Source organism: Pseudophryne corroboree, chromosome 3 (assembly GCF_028390025.1).
Source record: "Pseudophryne corroboree isolate aPseCor3 chromosome 3, aPseCor3.hap2, whole genome shotgun sequence".
In the NCBI taxonomy this organism is placed as follows: domain Eukaryota; kingdom Metazoa; phylum Chordata; class Amphibia; order Anura; family Myobatrachidae; genus Pseudophryne; species Pseudophryne corroboree.
In genome coordinates, this window is record NC_086446.1 from 31,386,067 (window position 1) to 31,406,489 (window position 20,423).

At 47.0% G+C, this 20,423-nt stretch overlaps 1 protein-coding gene across 1 annotated transcript in view; it reads left to right on the forward strand.

Annotated features, from left to right (window-relative positions):
- The window catches only part of LOC135057105 (uncharacterized), a 195,607-nt gene that overhangs the window by 9,496 nt on the left and 165,688 nt on the right, over positions 1–20,423 (forward strand). The window contains exons 3-8 of the mRNA XM_063963006.1: positions 9,184–9,477; positions 10,926–11,117; positions 11,835–11,940; positions 12,020–12,117; positions 18,969–19,344; positions 19,436–20,245. Of these exons, the coding sequence (XP_063819076.1) occupies positions 9,403–9,477; positions 10,926–11,117; positions 11,835–11,940; positions 12,020–12,117; positions 18,969–19,344; positions 19,436–20,245 (1,657 nt within the window). The 5' untranslated portion in view covers positions 9,184–9,402. The remainder of the gene's footprint in view (positions 1–9,183; positions 9,478–10,925; positions 11,118–11,834; positions 11,941–12,019; positions 12,118–18,968; positions 19,345–19,435; positions 20,246–20,423) is intronic.

Sequence of the window (20,423 nt, forward strand, 5' to 3'; positions counted from 1 at the left end):
TGGGGAGGTGAGGGGATCTGGGAGTGTCACAGTCACATCACTTATACCTATAGTAATAATACAGGGACATGACTTGAGGTGAGGGGATCTGGGAGCGTCACAGTGACATCACCTATATCTGTAGTAGTAATACAGGGACATGACTGGGAAGGTGAGGAGATCTGGGAGTGTCACAGTGACATCACTTATATCTATAGTAATAATACAGCAACATGACTGGAGGGGTTGAGGGGATCTTGGACCTATAATATTACAAGAACATAATTGGTGAGAGAAGGTATCTGGGAGAGACGCTCGCCCCTTGCAGTTCCTGTCTCTGAGGCAGTTTTTTTGAGAGGTCACATAGTACTAGGACATGCTGTAAAACTTCTTTGTAGATTAGGAGTGTGCTTGTGAATGCATCTATTAATATTATGTTCAGGGCTGGTGCTAGGGTGTTCGGCCCCCTCCTGCAAACTAGGGGTATGATCACACCAGGAAGGTGCGTAGCACCCCCAATTCAAATTACGCCACACAGTAGCACAATCTCATTCACACTACACTGCACGTAGAGCCCCTGATTCATATTACATCATGTTACATCATGTCCATTATTAATGTTACTACACACAGTAGTGCCCCTTATTCACATTATGCATTACAGTGTTTCCCCTTATACACGTTACTCCACACATTAATGCTCCTTATACACAATGCCCACAGTATTTCTCCTTATACACACAATGTCCACAGTAGTAGTGCCCCGTACACATAATCCCCACAGTAGTAGTAGTCCCTTATACACATAATGCCCATAGTAGTAGTTCCCCTTATACACACAATGCCCATAGTAGTGCCCCTTACACACACAATGCCCACAGTAGTAGTTCCCCTTATACACATAATGCCCACAGTAGTAGTGCCCCTTACACATAATGCCCACAGTTGTAACGCTGCTTATACACAATGTCCAAAGTAGTAGTGTCGCTTATACACATAATGTCCACAGTAGTAGTGACCCTTACACATAATGTTCACAGTAGTACCGCTTATACACACAATGCCCACAGTAGTAGTGACCCTTACACATAATGTTCACAGTAGTATCGCTTATACACATAATGCCCACAGTAGTAGTGACCCTTACACATAATGTTCACAGTAGTACCGCTTATACACATAATGCCCACAGTAGTAGTCTTGCTAATTCACTCAATGCCCACAGTATTCGTGCATAATGCTTACAGTAGTAATGCCCCTTGCACATAATGCCCACAGTAGTAGTGTCCCTTACACATAATGTCCATAGTAGTAGTGTCACTTACACACACAATGCCCACAGTAGTAGTACCGCTTATACACATAGGGCCTAATTCAGACCTGATCGCTGCTATGAGTTTTCGCACAGCAGCCGATCAGGTCTGAACTGCGCCGGTGCCGCACTGCGCTGGCGCATGCCAGAGATGCGATCGGCATCTCTGCCCAGCGATCGCCTCTGCCTGACTGATAGGCAGAGGTGGTCGCTGGGCGAGCCGGCATCGCTGTTTTGGAGGTGCGGTCCGGGCAAAGCAGTCGTGCCTGGACTGTGCAGGGGGCGGGCCGCGGCGGCTGTGTGACGTCACACACAGCCGCTGCGACCTGGATAGCGACGGGTAGCTCCCTGCCAGCGTGCAGGAGCTGCACAGGTAGGGAGCTACTCGTCAAGTACCTAAGCATCGCCGCTGTGCGATGCTTTTGTACTTGTGCGAGTGGGTAGGGCCTGACATGCGGGGCGGACTAGCACTGTGCTGGGCGTCCCCCCCGCATGTCTGTGAAACTGATCGTAGATGTGCTAAATTTATCATATCTACGATCAGGTCTGAATTAGGCCCATAATGCACACAGTAGTAGTGTCGCTTACACACATAATTCAGATACAGTATTAGTGCCTCAGTCCTCTCATCAGCACAGCTGTAACCTGGCAGCAGGAGCCGCTCTCAGATATAGTATCAGTGTCTCAGTCGTCTCATCAGCACAGCTGTAACCTGGCAGCAGGAGCCACGCTCAGATATAGTATCAGTGCCTCAGTCTCCTCCTCAGCACAGCTGTAACCGGGCAGCAGGGAGACGCTCTCAGATATAGTATCAGTGCCTCAGTCTCCTCATCAGCACAGCTGTAACCGGGCAGCAGGAGCCGCTCTCAGATATAGTATCAGTGCATCAGTCTACTCCTCTGCACAGCTGTAACCGGGCAGCAGGGAGCCGCTCTTCGATATATTATCAGTGCCTCAGTCTCCTCCTCAGCACAGCTGTAACCGGGCAGCAGGGAGCCGCTCTCAGATATAGTACCAGTGCCTCAGTCCTCTCATCAGCACAGCTGTAACCGGGCAGCAGGGAGCCGCTCTCAGATATAGTATCAGTACCTCAGTCCTCTCATCAACACAGCTGTAACCGGGCAGCAGGAGCCGCTCTCAGATATAGTATCAGTGCCTCAGTCTCCTCAGCACAGCTGTAACCGGGCAGCAGGGAGCTGCTCTTAGATATAGTATCAGTGCCTCAGTCCTCTCATCAGCACAGCTGTAACCGGTCAGGAGGGAGTCGCTCTCAGCTATAGTATCAGTGTCTCAGTCCTCTCATCAGCACAGCTGTAACCCGGGCAGTAGGAGCCGCTCTCAGATATAGTATCAGTGCCTCAGTCTCCTCATCAGCACAGCTGTAACCGGGCAGCAGGGAGCCGCTCTCAGATATAGTACCAGTGCCTCAGTCCTCTCCTCAGCACAGCTGTAACCGGGCAGCAGGGAGCCGCTCTCAGATATAGTATCAGTGCCTCAGTCCTCTCATCAGCACAGCTGTAACCGGGCAGCAGGGAGCTGCTCTCAGATATAGTATCAGTGCCTCGGTCTTTTCATCAGCACAGCTGTAACCGGGCAGCAGGGAGCCGCTCTCAGATATAGTATCAGTGCCTCAGTCCTCTCATCAGCACAGCTGTAACTGGGCAGCAGGGAGCTGCTCTCAGATATAGTATCAGTGCCTCAGTCCTATTATCATCACAGCTTTAACCGAGCAACAGGGAGCCGCTCTCAGATATATTATCAGTGTCTCAGTCCTCTCATCAGCACAGATGTAACCGGGCAGCAGGGAGCCGCTGTCAGATATATTATCAGTGCCTCAGTCCTCTCATCAGCACAGATGTAACCGGGCAGCAGGGAGCCGCTCTTCGATATATTATCAGTGCCTCAGTCTCCTCCTCAGCACAGCTGTAACCGGGCAGCAGGGAGCCGCTCTCAGATATAGTACCAGTGCCTCAGTCCTCTCATCAGCACAGCTGTAACCGGGCAGCAGGGAGCCGCTCTGAGATATAGTATCAGTGCCTCAGTCCTCTCCTCAACACAGCTGTAACCGGGCAGCAGGAGCCGCTCTCAGATATAGTATCAGTGCCTCAGTCCTCTCATCAGCACAGCTGTAACCGGGCAGCAGGGAGCTGCTCTCAGATATAGTATCGGTGCCTCAGTCTTTTCATCAGCACAGCTGTAACCGGGCAGCAGGGAGCCGCTCTCAGATATAGTATCAGTGCCTCCGTCCTCTCATCAGCACAGCTGTAACCGGGCAGCAGGGAGCTGCTCTCAGATATAGTATCGGTGCCTCAGTCTTTTCATCAGCACAGCTGTAACCGGGCAGCAGGGAGCTGCTCTCAGATATAGTATCAGTGCCTCAGTCCTATTATCATCACAGCTTTAACCGAGCAACAGGGAGCCGCTCTCAGATATATTATCAGTGCCTCAGTCCTCTCATCAGCACAGATGTAACCGGGCAGCAGGGAGCCGCTGTCAGATGTAGTATCAGTGCCTCATTCCTTACTGGGCCTGGGATATATTCTGTTGCTCACAGTATGTACTTTTTCTCCTGCAGGCTCCACAGGATAAACATTGGGATATAAGGTAGCGTCAGCGGATTGGCACCAACGATCAAAGCTTTCGGACTCCCAGAATGCAATGGGCCAGTCCCCTATATCCCCGCCTCCTTCTAAGGCAATTCAGTTTTTTTGTTGGTGCAGTAGGAGCCGGACCAAGATCTTTGGGCTGCTCATTTTGGCAGCCATAAGCTTGTTATTTAACATATTTTTATAATCTTACGTTTTTTGAGCGAGTTTTCTAAAAAGCGTCTTGCACGCACCTTAGAAAGAGTCGCTCCAACAATTCGCCGCCGCGTTGCGACAACGCTTACCCACGTATACAGTGCTGTTTCGCCGGGCCTCTGTGTAGGATGTACTAGCAAGTCCAGCTGACGTTACCAGGCTGTTGCTGGAGCACAGAGAGAAGGTAAGGCATTGGTTCCGATTAGCGGGGGAGACACAAGACACAACCGCACTATTTGGGAGGAGACTACCGAACGGTCGCTGATACGGCTGCCACCTCAGGTGCACCAACGCTAGACCCCAGAGATCATAGGCTCCGGGGATTAGTGTAAGGCCGCGATCCCTCGGGTTGATGTTTGCAGTGGGGAGTAAGTCGCTCCCGTGGTAAACCACCCCCCAGTTCATGACCATTTTTTTCCGAGTTTCCCACCATGAACGGATTACCCGTATCCGTCTGTGACGCTGTGTATCTAAAGGACCCAGTCGTAGCATAGGCGGCTGTGTGACTGGTTAGTCAATGTTCACTGTAGGTTCACTAGGCGGTTGTGTACACTAATAGCATCTAGATCCATTCAACGTTTACTATATACGTATTGATCGATCCTGGAAGTAGCGTGAAGTCTCCCTGTATCCCAAGTTTCTGAACCGGGTGATAGAGCACTAAGTCTTTACCTACCATTGAGTACGAGTAGCTGGATAAGTGCCTGATGCATATGAGTCTATAAACTATTGCTGCTGTTTCTTTCGCTGTGCGACTGAATACATTTAAAGTCCTATATAAGGTAATGCAGTAATATGTTTCTCCTACATACTTGAAATATATCTGTAGTTGAATATGTGCTCATATTGCTTATTATACTAATGTAAAGCCTGTGGCTGATTGCTAGTGTGACTGCTGACTTTACTATTTCTGTCAGTTTTCTGTGTATTCCGATCCTCAATGCTAGTGCAAAGCATGGAGGGATCAGACTGTATGTCACTATAAAAAGTTTTAAAGTGATTTCAGTCACAAATTGTGTAGTTAGCACTGTACAGGTGTGTGATTTGTTTATCATGTCTAAGAGAGGCAAGGGTGATGAGGATACACTCTCCACAGCAGCACCAACACTCATTTCATGTTTGTCCTGCAAAGGCAGGCACAGGTTCAAGTTGAACCCCCATGGGCTACTTTTGCACAGACATTATCCAGTATAGCTGAGCGGATAATGCCAGCTCCTATACCAGTGATAGGTTACCCTATTAACCCTTACATGCAACATTCCCTCTGGGGTTTATCACATCCAGTCCAGGAATCTGCAGCCTTTCAACAAAAACAGGCTGCAAGGCCAATAGAAAGTAAATCACATACACATGAAACAATATCTTCACAGTCTACACGTTTCAGATGGGGACTCGTCGGGGGATGCGGACTCCTCACATTCCGTGTCTGCATACAGAGATGAGGGTGAAGGTCTCAGCTCAGTGGACATACTTGAGCTAATGAGTGCTATGAAAGCCATTCTGTCCTTAGAGGAGGCAGCAGAGTCTTTGTTAAAATCTAAGACACCTTTGTTTAAACGTCCCAAAACAGTCAGAACTGAATTTCCTGGGTTAGAACAGCTGACGGAAATTATGGAAGAGGCTTGAGTAACACCCAGTAAGAATTGTAGAATTTCAAAGAAATGGAATTCCCACTATCCTCTTCCAGCGGGGGACTGTTTTTTTAAAAGGGAGGTAGCTCCCAAAGTGGATACGCATGTCATTAGATCGGTGGGAAAATCTACATTACCTCTGCTTTCAACATCATTAAATTATGTTACTGATAGGAAAATAGATTTTTTTTAAAAAACCATTTAATCCTTGTCTGGGGCAAATGTAAGACCAGCCATGGCTTCAGCCTGGATGGCAAAAGCAGTGGCAGTCTGGGCTGATGCATTGGAGGATGATCTTTCATTGGCATCTAGAGAGCAAAAATCCCATATTGCACATATCAAAGAGGCAGCTATTTTTATGAAAGAATCAGCCTTGGATATGGGTACAATTGCCTCTCAAGCATCAGCCTCAGCAGTAGCAGCTCGCAGAGCGGTTTGGCTACGTACATGGAAAGCTGACTCAGAATCCAAGAAGGTTCTGGAGTCTTTACCAAAAAGAATATCTCCAGAAAAAGGCAAAGAATTAAACAGTATTTTGGAGTCACAAGCAGACTCCAAGAAAGTGAAGTTTCCTTCACACACAAATCCGAGCCTATATTTCCAGGTTTTTGGCCCTTTCGGACTTAAGGAAAAAGAAAGGGTTATGGCAAACAGTCTCAATCTGACAAGTCTGGTAAGACTAAAAAGCATTGGGCTACCAGAGGGCCTGCTTCCAAGCCAGAAGATAAGCCATCAGCCCGATGGTGTGGGCCTCCACCTGGGAGATCCCAGGGTGGGAGGCAGACTTCTTCATTTTCCACAGATCTGGCAGCAGTCCACCACAGATGCCTGGGTGCAAGAAGCGATATCTCACGGTTATACGTTTGCCTTCAAGAAACACCCTCCTCAAAGGTGTTTTTGTACTAGCCCATCTTCAGTGGAGATGAAGGCCAGGGCTTTGCAAGAGACAGTTCAGAAATAGCTTCAGTCAGCAGTGGTAATTCCACTTCCTCCTGCGCAACGAGGACAGGGTTTTTAATCCAACCTGTTTCTAGTCCAGAAGCCAAATGAGTCGTTCCGGCCTATACTCAACCTCAAAGTGCTGAATAAGTACATTTGGGTGCCTCGTATTTATATGGAGAATTTACGTTCCATTATTTTGGCCATGGAGCCAGAGGATTTTATGGTATCCCTGGATATCCAGGATGCTTACCTGCATGTTCCTATAGCACTGTCCCATCAGTGCTATCTCAGGTTTGCTATCCTACAGCAACATTTTCAGTTTCAGGCCCTACCATTTGGACTGGCCACAGCTCCCAGAGTATTCACCAAAATTATGGTGGTAATGGCATCTTATCTCCGCCAGCAGGGGATAAGGATTGTTCCATACCTCATTGTTTTATTAATCCTGGCACAATCTCAGGAATTGTTTCAGTGTCATCTGCAACAGACATTAGCTTGTTTGCAGAGACACGGTTGGCTCATAAATTGGGCATAGTCGTCCCCGGTTCGATCACTACGGATGACTCACTTGGGGGCTGTATTAGATTCAGGTCTTCGTAGAGAAATTTTATCTTTGAACAAAATATCCAAAATTCAGTCGAGGATCCAGGAGGGTATCCATTCACGCAGCAATACGTGTGATGGGATCTATGGTGTCGACATTCAACAGGGTGGAGTATGCTCAATTCCACTCGAGGACTCTACAATGTCTGATCCTTTCCACCAGACGACAAAAATGCAGACTATGGTCCTTCCTCTGGAAATAAGGAAGTCATTAGCATGGTGGCTACAGACATCACATCTGGACAGAGGGGGACCCTTTTGGATATCAGATTGGGAAGTTATGACAATGGATGTCAGTCTTCAGGGCTGTGAAGCAGTGTCAGGAAAAAGTTGCTTCCAAGGGCAGTGGACCAAGGAAAAAAGTTGCCTGCCAATAAATATATTGGAACTTTGGGCCATATATATGGCACTCATTCAAGCAAAGGACATCCTTCAGGGGAAACCAGTTCAAATTCGCTCGGACAATGCAATGGCAGTAGCGTACCTCAATCATCAGGGAGGAACTCACAGCTGAAAAGCAATGAAGGAGGTAAGCCACACATTAAGGTGGGCAGAACAATCATCATCCAGCCTTGTCTGCAGTGTTCATTCCGGGAGTCCTAAACTGGGAAGCAGATTTTCTCAGTCGACTTGTCATTCATGCAAACGAATGGTCTTTACACCCCGAGGTTTTCCAGACTCTGGTAGACAAGTGGGAGTTACCGGAGATAGATCTCATGGTGTCCCATCAGAACAACAAAGTTCCCGCATATGGGTCAAGAACAAAGGATCCCAAAGCAACCTTTGTGGATGCCCTGTGAGTAAGATGGGACTTTCGTCTGGCCTATGTGTTTCCACCGATCGCCCTGTTGCCCAGGGGGATGCGAAAGGTAAAACAAGGAAGGGGCGCCTTGATACTAATAGCTCCGACTTGGCCCAGAAGACGTTGGTACACAGATTTGCAGAGGCTGACGATTAATGCTCCATTCCTACTCCCTCAACGTCCAGATCTACTGTCTCCGGGTCCTTGCTGTTACAAGCATCTGGATCGACTGTCTTTGACAGCGTGGCTCTTGAGAGACTTCCATCCTGAAAGCAAGAGCATTCTCACAACAGGTAATTCAAACAATGCTCAGAGCAAGGAAACCTTTCTCAGCTCGCATTTATCACCGAATATGGAAAGCCTATATTCAGTGGTGCAGTGACCGGTAATTTGACCCTAGGTCTTTCAGAGTTGCCAGAGTCCTAGCATTCCTTCAGGTAGGAATGGACAAAGGACTATGGGTGGCTTCCTTGAGCGTGCAAGTGTCAGCATTGACTGTATGGTTCCAAAAGAAAATTGCTAACCTACAGGATGTTCGCACTTTTTTACAGGGAATGCTTCACATCCAACCTCCCTTTGTTCCTCCTTCAGTGTCTTGGGATTTAAGGGTGTAATTCAGACCTGATCGTAGCAGAAAATGTGTTAGCAGTTGGGCAAAACCATGTGCACTGCAGGTGGGACAGATATAACATGTGCAGAGAGATTTGGGTGGGTTATTTTGTTTCTGTGCAGAGTAAATACTGGCTGCTTTATTTCGACACTCCAATTTAGATTTCAGTTTGAACACACCCTACCTAAATCTAACTCTCTCTGCACATGTTACATCTGCCCACCCTGCAGTGTACATTGTTTTGCCCAACTGCTAACAAATTTGCTGCTACGATCAGGTGGGAATTACCTCCTAAGTTTTTTCCTAAATCACTTCAAGTTGCTTCATTTGAACCAGTAAAACAAGTGGATGTTAAATGGGTGACAGCTAAAGTTCTCTTTCTACTGGCTATTGCTTCAGCTAGAAAAGTTTCAGAATTAGGAGCATTATCATGTCGCCCTCCTTTTGTGATTTTTCATCCAGATAGAGCGGTTCTTAGAACCAAATCTGGTTTTCTTCCTAAGGTGGTGTCTAAATTCCAGCTTAACAAAGAAATTGTAGTCCCTGTCTTCCAAGGGCCGGACCTTCCTGTGGGAGTTGCTTCATTGGATGTAGTCCGTGTTTTAAGGATCTACGTGGATCATACCAGTGCCATCAGAAACACAGATACTCTCTTCGTTCTGTACGAATTTCAAAAGAGAGGATGGCCTGCTGACAAACAGACACTGGTGAGGTGGCTTCGAATGACGATTTCAGAAGCATATTCTCAAGCTGATCTCCCTATTCCGGCTAATGTCTCTGCTCACTCTACTCTTAAGGTAAGTCCGTCATGGGCAGCACAACATAGTGCTTCAGCTGAACAGATATGTAAGGCAGCCACATGGTCTTCCATTAACACATTCATTAGGCATTATGCCTTTGATACCTTTACCTCTCAGGACACTGAATTCATGTGAAGGATTCTCCTGTCCAATCAGGAGCATCACCACTAAATTAGCTTTGGGACATCCCAATGTTTATCCTGTGTATAACCTGTTGACCCTTCAGGAGAAATACGTAGTTATGGTATACTTACCGTCGATAACTGTTTCTCCTAAATCCACAGTATCCAGAGGAATCCCCACCCTGACGCACCTGATTTGAGGATCCTTTCATATACTAACCTCTTCCTTCTTGTACGGGAAGGGTGTACATGTGTGTTCTTCTCGCCTGATTAGAGCTCTATGATGCTCCTGCCTTGAGCTTTGGAAAACAACTGAATTGCCTGAGCCAGGAGGCAGGGATACAGAGGACTGGGCCGTTGCATTTTGGGAGGCCAAAAGCTTTGTTCGTTTATGCCAATCCGCTGACGCTACCACATATTTCAATGTTTATCTTGTGAATACAGTGGAGAAATAGAGTTATCAACGGTAAGTCTACCATAACTACGTATTTTGTGTCCCATTGAAATGAAAAAAAGCAGGAGAGTTGTTCCATACTTTCCATACTTTTGTATATTAGGAATGGTTATTGATAGATCAACTCATAGAATGTGACGGCAGATAAGAACCACTTGGCCCATCTAGTCTACCCCCTTTTTTTTAACCATATTTTTTTATCTCAAACCTTATTTGATCCTTATTTCTTGTAAGGATAATCTTTGTCTATCCCATGCATGTTTAAATTGCTCTACTGTCTTAGCCTCTACCACCTCTGATGGGAAGCTATTCCACTTGTCCACTACCCGTTCTGTGAAGTAATTTTTCCTCAAATTTCCCCTGAACTTCCAGTCTCAGTGCTTGTCCTCGTATCCTATTGCTTCTCTTCATTTGAAGAATTTTTCCCTCCTGGACTTTGTTAAAACCATTGGTGTATGTGAAAGTCTCTATCATGTCCCCCCTTTCCCTTCTCTGCTCCAAACTATACATATTGAGATTTTTTAGTCTTTCTGGGTATGTTTTGTGATGTAGGCCATGCACCATTTAAGTTGCCCTTCCTTGTACAGTCTCTCATGTATTAATATCCTTTTGAAGATATGGCCTCCAGAATTGAACACAGTAGTTTAGATGAGGTCGTACCAGTGACCTATACAGTGGCATTATTACTTCTTTCTGCTGCTGATTCCTCTCCCAATGCAGTCAAGCATCTGACTAGCCTTCCTCGTTGCTTTGTTACATTGCTTACTTGCCTTTAAGTCACCTGAAATAGTGACTCCTAGAAAACTCTTGTATGTTATGCACAATTATAGCTAATTTAGCTATTTGTTATTGTCTTCCCCAATACACAGGATTACACAGTAGTGAAGAAGACTTCCGATGAGTGTGAAACACCCAGCAGCCGTCCCCGTGTGTCAGGAGGACTGAGCAGGACCCAGAGCCCCATCACGGTGCCTCAACCTCACTCACTGACACATGAGAGGCACAATGACCAGAAGATCCTGGAACTCACCAACAAGATCATTCAGCTGCTTACTGGAGAGGTGACTGCTGGGAATGGGACATTATACAGTAACGCCAGGGGATGTGTCTGGGTGATGACTGGAGAGGTGACTGCTGGGAATGGGGCATTATACAGTAACACCAGGGGATGTGTCTGGGTGATGACTGCAGAGGTGACTGCTGGGAATGGGACATTATACAGTAACACCAGGGGATGTGTCTGGGTGATGACTGCAGAGGTGACTGCTGGGAATGGGACATTATACAGTAACACCAGGGGGTGTGTCTGGGTGATGACTGGAGAGGTGACTGCTGGGAATGGGACATTATGCAGTAACACCAGGGGATGTGTCTGGGTAATGACTGGAGAGGTGACTGCTGGGAATGGGACATTATACAGTAACACCGGGGGACGTGTCTGGGTGATGACTGGAGAGGTGACTGCTGGGAATGGGACATTATACAGTAACACCAGGGGATGTGTCTGGGTGATGACTGGAGAGGTGACTGCTGGGAATGGGACATTATACAGTAACACCAGGGGATGTGTCTGGGTAATGACTGGAGAGGTGACTGCTGGGAATGGGACATTATACAGTAACACCGGGGGACGTGTCTGGGTGATGACTGGAGAGGTGACTGCTGGGAATGGGACATTATACAGTAACACCAGGGGATGTGTCTGGGTGATGGCTGTATCACTGTTTGTGTCAGGTTCCTATAAGGTTTCAGGATGTCACTGTCTATTCTCCATGCAGGAGTGGGAACACATGGGTCTGTACAAGAACGTGATGATGGAGAATCACCGGCCCCTCACATCACTGGCTAAGAGGAGACTGTCATGTATTGTACAGGGGAGAGCAGGTATGAGGCCCCCTATATATACACATCACCTGATAATCACATATATACATTGTACTCAGTCATTGTGTGTCTCCTACAGATGAAGCCAGTAATAGAGATACCCCAGAGAGAGATCCCCGTCCTCTGTATTCCCAGGATTGTACAGAGGCGAATCACAGGATCCCACAGGAGGATCAGGTAGGTGAGATGTAGGGTCTCACCAATATACCAGAGTGACTGTCACTATATGAGATGCATCTGTGTGTGTCTTACACAGTGATTTTTTTTTCATCCACCAGGGGGCACTGGAGTCCTCTTGGTATATAGACAGGGCGTTAGCAGGCACAGTCACATTTAAATTATTAACCCTCCATCCCCTCCATACTCTGAAGATACCTCAGTGTTTTTTGTGCCTTTACATGGATAGGACTCATTCTGGAAGTTTCAAGACTTTCACTTGGAATTTTTCTAAAGTTTTTTTCTTTCACAGTCCCTTCCCAGCTTATTAAGGAGCGTGGGTCCCGGACTGTGTGTTGCTGATCTGCAGAATAGGCTTGTGAGCGCTCAGGAGAGGAGCCCCGCCATAGACCTAAATTAGTGTTTGCTGATTCAGCTTTAGCTGTAATGAGCTGGTCAGCGCTTATACAGAGGCCCCGTCAGAGCCTCCGCGGGAAGGCGGGGCAGCTCACTAGCGCTGCTCCATTACAAGGGAGAGACCAATTTTTACTGTGTATTGGGGCGGTCAGCTCATGCTGCCGCACCCGCTATGTGTAATGATTACAGCACGCTCCCCCGCCCAGCCGCGGTCAGTCACACTGCCACCGCTGGCCGCCCGCTGATCCACCGTCTCACAGCGCTTCGGCAGCTTCTATGGACACCCAGACCCTTCTGGATTCAGGATTGCACCATTGTACGCAGTGGGTGAGCTGTGCAGCCAGATAATATCTTCTGGTCTGGAATGCCTATGCTGCCACTAAATGTTGGGCGCTGTAGGAGTTTCAACCAGACCCGGGGACGCTTGTTCGCCCATATGAATTGTGACGTGTGAAATTGTAAGAATTTAAAAACCGATGGTGGAACAAAAATCGGGAGGGTCTGGAACAGGTGAAGTATCCGAGGGAGCACGTTCATCTTCACCGAATTTACTCTACCCACCCAGGAAATAAAAAGGCTGGACCAGGAGGACAAATCTGATTTAATGCGATCTAACAGCCTAGGGAAGTTAGCTTGGTAAAGTTGATGGTGGCTATGTGTGAGGAAAATTCCTAGGTATTTGATCTTCTACTTATGCCATTGGAATGGGAAGGAGTTTTCCAGCAAGAGCTTAGTCGGGCCGGAAATATAAAAGTTCAACACCTCAGTTTTGCTCGTATTGAGTTTATAACCTGAATATTTGGAGTAGAGATCTATTTCCGCGAGTAGCGGCTGTAACGACTGAGACGGCGATCCCAGGGATATAAGGACATCATCAGCGTATAGCGCGATTTTATGCTCAGAAGGGCCTACCCGCACTCCTGCTATATCTACACTAGCTCGGACCCGGGCTGCCAATGGTTCCATAACTAGAGCAAACAACAACGGGGAGAGCGGGCATCCCTGTCTAGTGCCGTTAGTGATATTAAACACGGTTGAGGTGAGGCGATTAATTGAAACCGTGGCCGTAGGGGACCTATACAGCGCCGTAATACCTTCAAGGAACTTGCCAGAAAACCCCATCCACGTAGTACCGAAAAAGCGAAGGGCCAGGAGATTCTGTCAAAAGCTTTTTCGGCATCCAATGCTAGTAGTAACGAGGGTAGCTTTTGTTTATGAATAGAGTGTATCAAATCTATGGATCTCCTGGTATTGTCGGAGGCCTGGCGACCAGAAATGAAGCCCACCTGGTCCAGATGTGTAAGCAGGGGAGCTAAGCGGTTGGCCAAGGTTTTTGCATATATCTTGAGATCTACGTTCAGCAAAGAAATCGGGCGCTAGTTGGAACAGCGCGTTGGATCCTTTTCTGGTTTCGGGATCACAATAATGTCCGCTTGTACGGTAGCTGGTGCAAAAGATGCTCCCCCTAAGACACTATTAAAGAGCGAGGTAAGGTGGGGCCAGTTCTGTATGGAATGTTTTGTAATATTGGGCGGTAAAGCCACCCGGACCAGGAGCAGCTGACGACTGCATGGATTTGATGACGGCAACTGTCTCTTCTAGCGATATATCTGCATTCAAGAGAGCGATCTGTTGCTCCGTCAATCTCGGCAAGGGGGCATCTTGCAAATATGAACATGCTCCCTGGGGACCATCGGGGGGAAGAGAGTGGGCGGGGAGGTTATATAAGGTACTATAATGGTCCCGAAATTTCTCCACCATCAATTTAGGATCATAAGTAAGTGTGTCTGATACTGAAGAGTGCAGTTTTTCTATCAGTCCCACCGCCCGTTTACTTCTCAACTTATTAGCCAAAAGGCTATCGATTTTATCCGCTTTGTCGTAGAATTTTTGACGGAGCTTCTGGAGTATGGCTGCCGGCCTCCGTGACAGGAGGGTATTTAACTGGCCTTTGAGATTATTTATCTGGGAAAGTAGGGAGTCACACGGGGTAATTTTGTGTTGAGTTAAAAGCACAGAGAGTTTAGATTCCAGTGAGGAAATTTCCTGTGCCGCTTTCTTACGTATGGCCGAAGCATTCGACATAAACTGGCCGCGGATAGTGGCTTTATGTGCTTCCCAGACCAGACTAGGAGAGACCTCTGGGGAGGCGTTTTCCTCAAAGAAAAATTTTAGATTCGTTTTAGTGTCTAAGAGGGTAGAGGGGTGCGAAAGAAGAGCGTCGTCAAGCCGCCACTTACGGGATTTGGTAGGGGATCTATACAAGTCTACCTGGATATATACCCCTGCATGATCTGTCCATGAACAGGGAGTAATGCCTGAGTCAGATATGAGCGCTGAGAGTGAATTAGATACATGTATCATATCTCTGCTAGAGTAAAGCTGGTGAGGTGCGGAGAAGTGGGTGTAATCTCTGGCGTTGGAGTGTTTAAGACGCCACGTATCCCGTAAATCAAGCTGTGTGAGGGAGGACGTCAATGTGAGGGCAGCGTCCGAGGGGAGTGCTTCTTTCTTAGTTTTAGGCGGAATGGATTTATCTAGGGAAGGGTCAATCACGGTATTAAAGTCCCCGCCCAAAATGATATAACCCTGCGCCACTCTAGTAAGCTTCAGAAAGAGTGTGCGGAAAAACCTTGACTGATCTTGATTAGGGGCGTATACCGACACTAGCGTGAGTATCGGTGCGAAGCGTCCCAATAACTATCAGGAATCGGCCATCTCGGTCAGCTATAGTGGCAGTGTGAACGAATGGGACATTGCGGTGGATCAATATAGCCACCCCCCTTTTCTTACAGTCAGCAGAGGCAAAAAAGGTCTGGGTAAATTGCTTACCGGATAGTTGAGAGTGTGCACCGGTGAAGTGGGTCTCTTGGAGGAAGACTATATCGGCATTCTCCTTCCTACAGGCGGATAACATCACTGTACGCTTCCTGGGAGAATTAAGCCTGTTAACATTTATAGAAAACAATTTAAGCGCCATGCGATATCAAGGAGCAATATAGGAGCATTGGAAACCTGTCTTGGGGAGGAGGGAAAAGAAAAGAAGAAGACCAGCAAGAGAAAAGAATCGGAGGCATAGAAATAGAAAGGAAAAAGAGAGTAGTAGAGAACCCATACGGGAGAATACCCTGAGTTATAGGGTCCCTATCAGGGACCACTACGCAAATACCAAACATCATATTCTAGAATAGCAAATAAAGGGAGCACGGGGGTAGTGGGAACAGTGAGCTAATACAGGAAAAGCAGGTCCCTCCGGACCGCAATGGTTGAGTTGGCCAAAGCCGAATAATACCGTAATGAAACCCAACATATGAAAAACAATAAACCAAAAACGTACTGTGTGGGGGGGAAGAGAAAAAAAAAAGGGGGGGGGAGAAAAGGGGGAACGAAGGGGGACAAGGCAAAACAATCGGAGCCTAGCTTGAACGCACCAGACTATGTTTAACAGACAATAAGATAATAAACAGTAAAGCTTGGTGAGCAACCTCCGAGCTCACCACAAGCGCATTTAAAGGTGAAAAACCATAACAGAAGTCCCCTCTCGTCAGGAGGCGCATTCCTAAAGTAGTGAGAACTGTTCAAGTGAATTCAGAAGAAGGTTTGTCAAAATCTAGGAGGGTCCTTGGTGTCATTGCGACGTCGAGATACCTGTGTCCATTCAGGCGAAGGGGATTGGGAGCGTCTAGGCCCAGAGGTAGAGGCAGGCCCACCATCAGAAGGCGGTGCAGGAAGAAGGCCAAGTTTGGCCAATAACTCTTGACCCTGATTTAAGGTTTTGACGCAGTGGGTAGAGTTGTTCACTGTAACTTGTAGCATGAAGGGGAATCCCCATCTATACCGTATTTGTTGTTGACGTAATATACGAGTGATGGGCTGGAGGTCCCGTCGCTTTTGGATAGTTGAGGGGGCCAAGTCCTGAAAGACTTGCAGAGGCATACCACGAAAGTTAATCACTGGAGAGTCTCGCAGCGCCATCAGGATGCGTTCCTTTGAGCGAAAATAATGTAGGCGAACTATGACATCCCTGGGCGGCTGTGTCGGGGGCAGGCTTCGCTCGGAGCGCTCTATGGGCTCTATCACACAGACAATCGGCAACGGAAAGGTCACATGTGCTGGAAAAAATCCTTCAGGAAGGACGGCAGCGCTGAGCTAAGGATTGATTCCGCCACATTGCGGATGCGCAGATTATTGCTACGGTAGCGATTTTCTTGGTCCTCCTGACGTTCTTTAAGGGCCTCCAGCTCGTCATGGAGCCTAGAGAGCTCAGAATCGAGACGTTGTTGAGAGCGGCATAGGTCGTCTGTCTTTGATTCAAGAGCGTCAGTACGATTACCGAGGGCCGTGAGGTCAGACTTGAACTCTGCAATGGCTGTGGAAAGTTCTTGCTTAAAAGCGGACTGTACCCCCTCTAGTAAACTGGTCATAACTGCTTGTATCTGTGGATCGATACCCGTCTCCAATGAACAGGGGGAAGGAGGAGAGTCTGTGAGCAATGTAGGGGTTGGGAGGCCCTTAGATTTTTGCCCAAAAAAAATTGTGGGGGCCTGCGTGTTTTTCTTATTTCTTTGCGTCATTATGGGGGGATGAAGAGAGTAGGTGGGATATCACACCAACGGGAGAAGGAGAAAAAATAAAAATAATTAAAAATAAAGAAAAAGACACAGACGTTCTTGGTCTGCTGCACGTTATGCAGTAAAGGGAGAGATATGTAGAAACACCGTCACGATCCAGAGAGGACAGGCTCAGTGTGGGCGTGTGGCGGGCAGCGCTGGGAGTTATGCTGCAGCCCTGGGCAGGCTGTAGTGTGAGCTTGTGGATGTGGGTTCCGAGCGCCTCCTCTAATATGGCTGCCGTCTCTAAAGTGCGGCCGGTTGTGAACGGCAAGTAAGTAAGTTGGCCCAGGGGTCTATGGTGAAGCGGAGCCCTCCATCAGCCGCTCCGGGAGACGAGCTCCGCTGTATGTCACTTTGCGAGTCGCCCGGCTGCTCCCCGTGATCGTGCGGTCCTCCTCACCTCCTCCAATATGGCCGCCGTCTTCCGACTCTCCCGGGTCCCCCGCGGGTCTCCGTCCAGCGCCCGGCTTCCACTCTCAGGGGCTCGTGTGCGCAGTCTTCAGCACTCGGTAAGATTCCCCGGGGAGGAGGGAGCTCCGGTAACCAGGGCTGCCAAATGTCGTGCGGCCTCCGCAGGTCTGTCTCTTCCGGCCGGAAAGGGTCTGAAATCGAGGCCCGGCTTCTATAGGAGAGGAAGGCCGCAACCCGCAGGAGCAAGTAAAAACCCGCTCCCCGGGTCCGCAGCTTCCCCACTCCAATCGTCCCGGCTCAGGGACAGGATGACAAGGCACTGGCAACCTCGTAGCCGCTGCTAAATTCAGGATAGCAGTGTAATTGACCGATGTTTGGCAGGAGCTCACCAAAAACACCTCTGCTCCCTCAGGCTGGAAGCCACGCCCCCCCCCCCCCCCCAGTAGTGTCATCTTTTCACATCAATCAACCAATCGTAGTTCCTGTTTTTATTGGGGGTTCAGGAACTCCAGCTTCTTTGGATGTGGTACACGCACTTCGCATTTATGTAGCCCAAACATCAACAGTACGTAAAACGGATACATTGTTTGTTCTCTGTGATGCAGTCCAGACAAGTTGGCCAACTTCCAAGCAAACCTTGGCCAGATGGATTAAGCTGACAATTCGTCAAGCTTACTTTCATGCTAGTCTACAACTGCCTGCAACTATTTCAGCACGTTCCACACGTTCTGTGGGAACGTCGTGGGCAGCAGGTCGTGGAGCTTCTAGGACGCATCTTTGCCAAGCTGCTGTATGGTCATCAGTGCACACATTTGTGCACTTTACAAGTTTGATACGATTGCAGCATCAGCATCTAGCTTTGGCCGTATAGTGTTACAGGTGCCAACCAGCTCTCCCATCCAAGAGGGAAACTGGTACATCCCAAGAGTACTCCAGTGACCCTTACTAGATGAAAAAGAAAATTAGGATTTTGGTGCTTACCAGATAAATCCTTTTCTTTGAATCCACATGGGGCACTGGACGCCCACCCAGAGCAGTTTCACTTGTCTTGTGGTAAGTTCAGTAGATCTTATGGTAACACATTCTCACCGACTTGTTCAAATATTAAGGTGATTGTTATCTATTGTCGTGTCAACTTCCAGTTGTCTATGTTATGTGTAAACTTTATAGTTGTCCGTTATGTTCGGCTCAGTAGAAAAAATAGTGGCATCTTGGGAGTATGGTGGGGTGGAAGGTTACTAATTTAAATATTTAAATGTGCCTACTGTATCCCTGCTAACGCCCTGTCCATATCCCAAGAGTACTCCAGTGCCCCTGTGGATTCAAAGAAGAGAATTTATCTGGTAAGTACCAAAATCCTATTTTTCTACTACTTATCTCAGTGACATTAGATTTTAGTAGTTTCATTTTAATGTTTTGTGTTTTTATTAGGGAGAGTGTATATCTTATATTAAGGCAGAAGTTACAGAGGGAGAAGAAGAGACGTATGTGACTGATATCAAGACAGAATATATAAAGGGAGAAGAAGAGACATATGTGACTGATATGAAGGCAGAAGTTACAGAGGGAGAAGAAGAGACGTATGTGACTGATATGAAGGCAGAAGATATAGAGGGAGAAGAAGAGACGTACGTGACTGATATCAAGGCAGAAGATATAGAGGGAGAAGAAGAGACGTATGTGACTGATATGAAGGGAGAAGTAGAGACTCATATGAAGGTAGAAGATATAGAGAGAGAAGATGAGATGTATGTGAGGTGGGAACAGCAGTGTAAGGAGGAAGAAATCCCTACAGATATCACCACAGGTGAGTAATAAACATTTATTACAAAAGAGTCACATATTTTCCTTTTGCTTCTCAAGGTAACAAGGTTCTAATTTCATACATTTACTTCCAGCAGATGGAGGCACAAGCTGGAGGAAGTTGGAGGGAAAACTCATTTTGTCTCCAGATTTTAAAACAGAAGATACAATCGCACAGGATTCTCCAGGAAACAGTCTTATTGCTTTAATTATGCATCCAGTACTTCCTAGTGAAGATATTTCATCTGCTCCCTCTAATCATGGGGAATGTTCTCCCGATAACTCAAATATTGGCAAATATAGTACAGCTCAGACAGGTGATTCAGTCTTTACCTGTTCTGAATGTGGTAAATGTTTTGTACATCAGTCAGTTCTTGTTAAACATCAGCTAAGTCACACAAGTGAGAAACCATTTTCATGCTCTGAGTGTGGGAAATGTTTTACATATAAATCATATATTGTTATACATCAGAGAAGTCACACAGGTGAGAAGCCATTCCCATGCTCTGAGTGTGGGAAACGTTTTACACAGAAACAAGGACTTGTTATACATCAGAGAACTCACACAGGTCAGAAGCCATTTTCATGCTCTGAGTGTGGGAAATGTTTTACACAGAAATCAGACCTTGTTATACATCAGAGAAGTCATACAGGTGAGAAACCATTTCCATGCTCTGAGTGTGGAAAATGTTTTACATGCAAATCAGTTCTAGTTACACATCAGAAAACTCACACAGGTCAAAAGCCATTTTCATGCTCTGAGTGTGGGAAATGTTTTACATACAAATCAGCTCTTGTTACACATCAGAGAACTCACACTGGTGAGAAACCATTTTCATGTTCTGAGTGTGGGAAATGTTTTACACAGAAACCACATCTTGTTGCACATCGGAGAAGTCACACAGGTTTGTGAAATACGTTACACTGAAATCACACTTTTTTAAGCATTAGGAAATACACATAAAGGAGAACTTATTGGCATGTGACATCGGGGTGGTATAAGAGCATGTCTGAGAGGCATGTTATAGTTCTTTATTGCATATACCTGTGGGATCTGAGAGGATATAGAGTGTTTATGACATG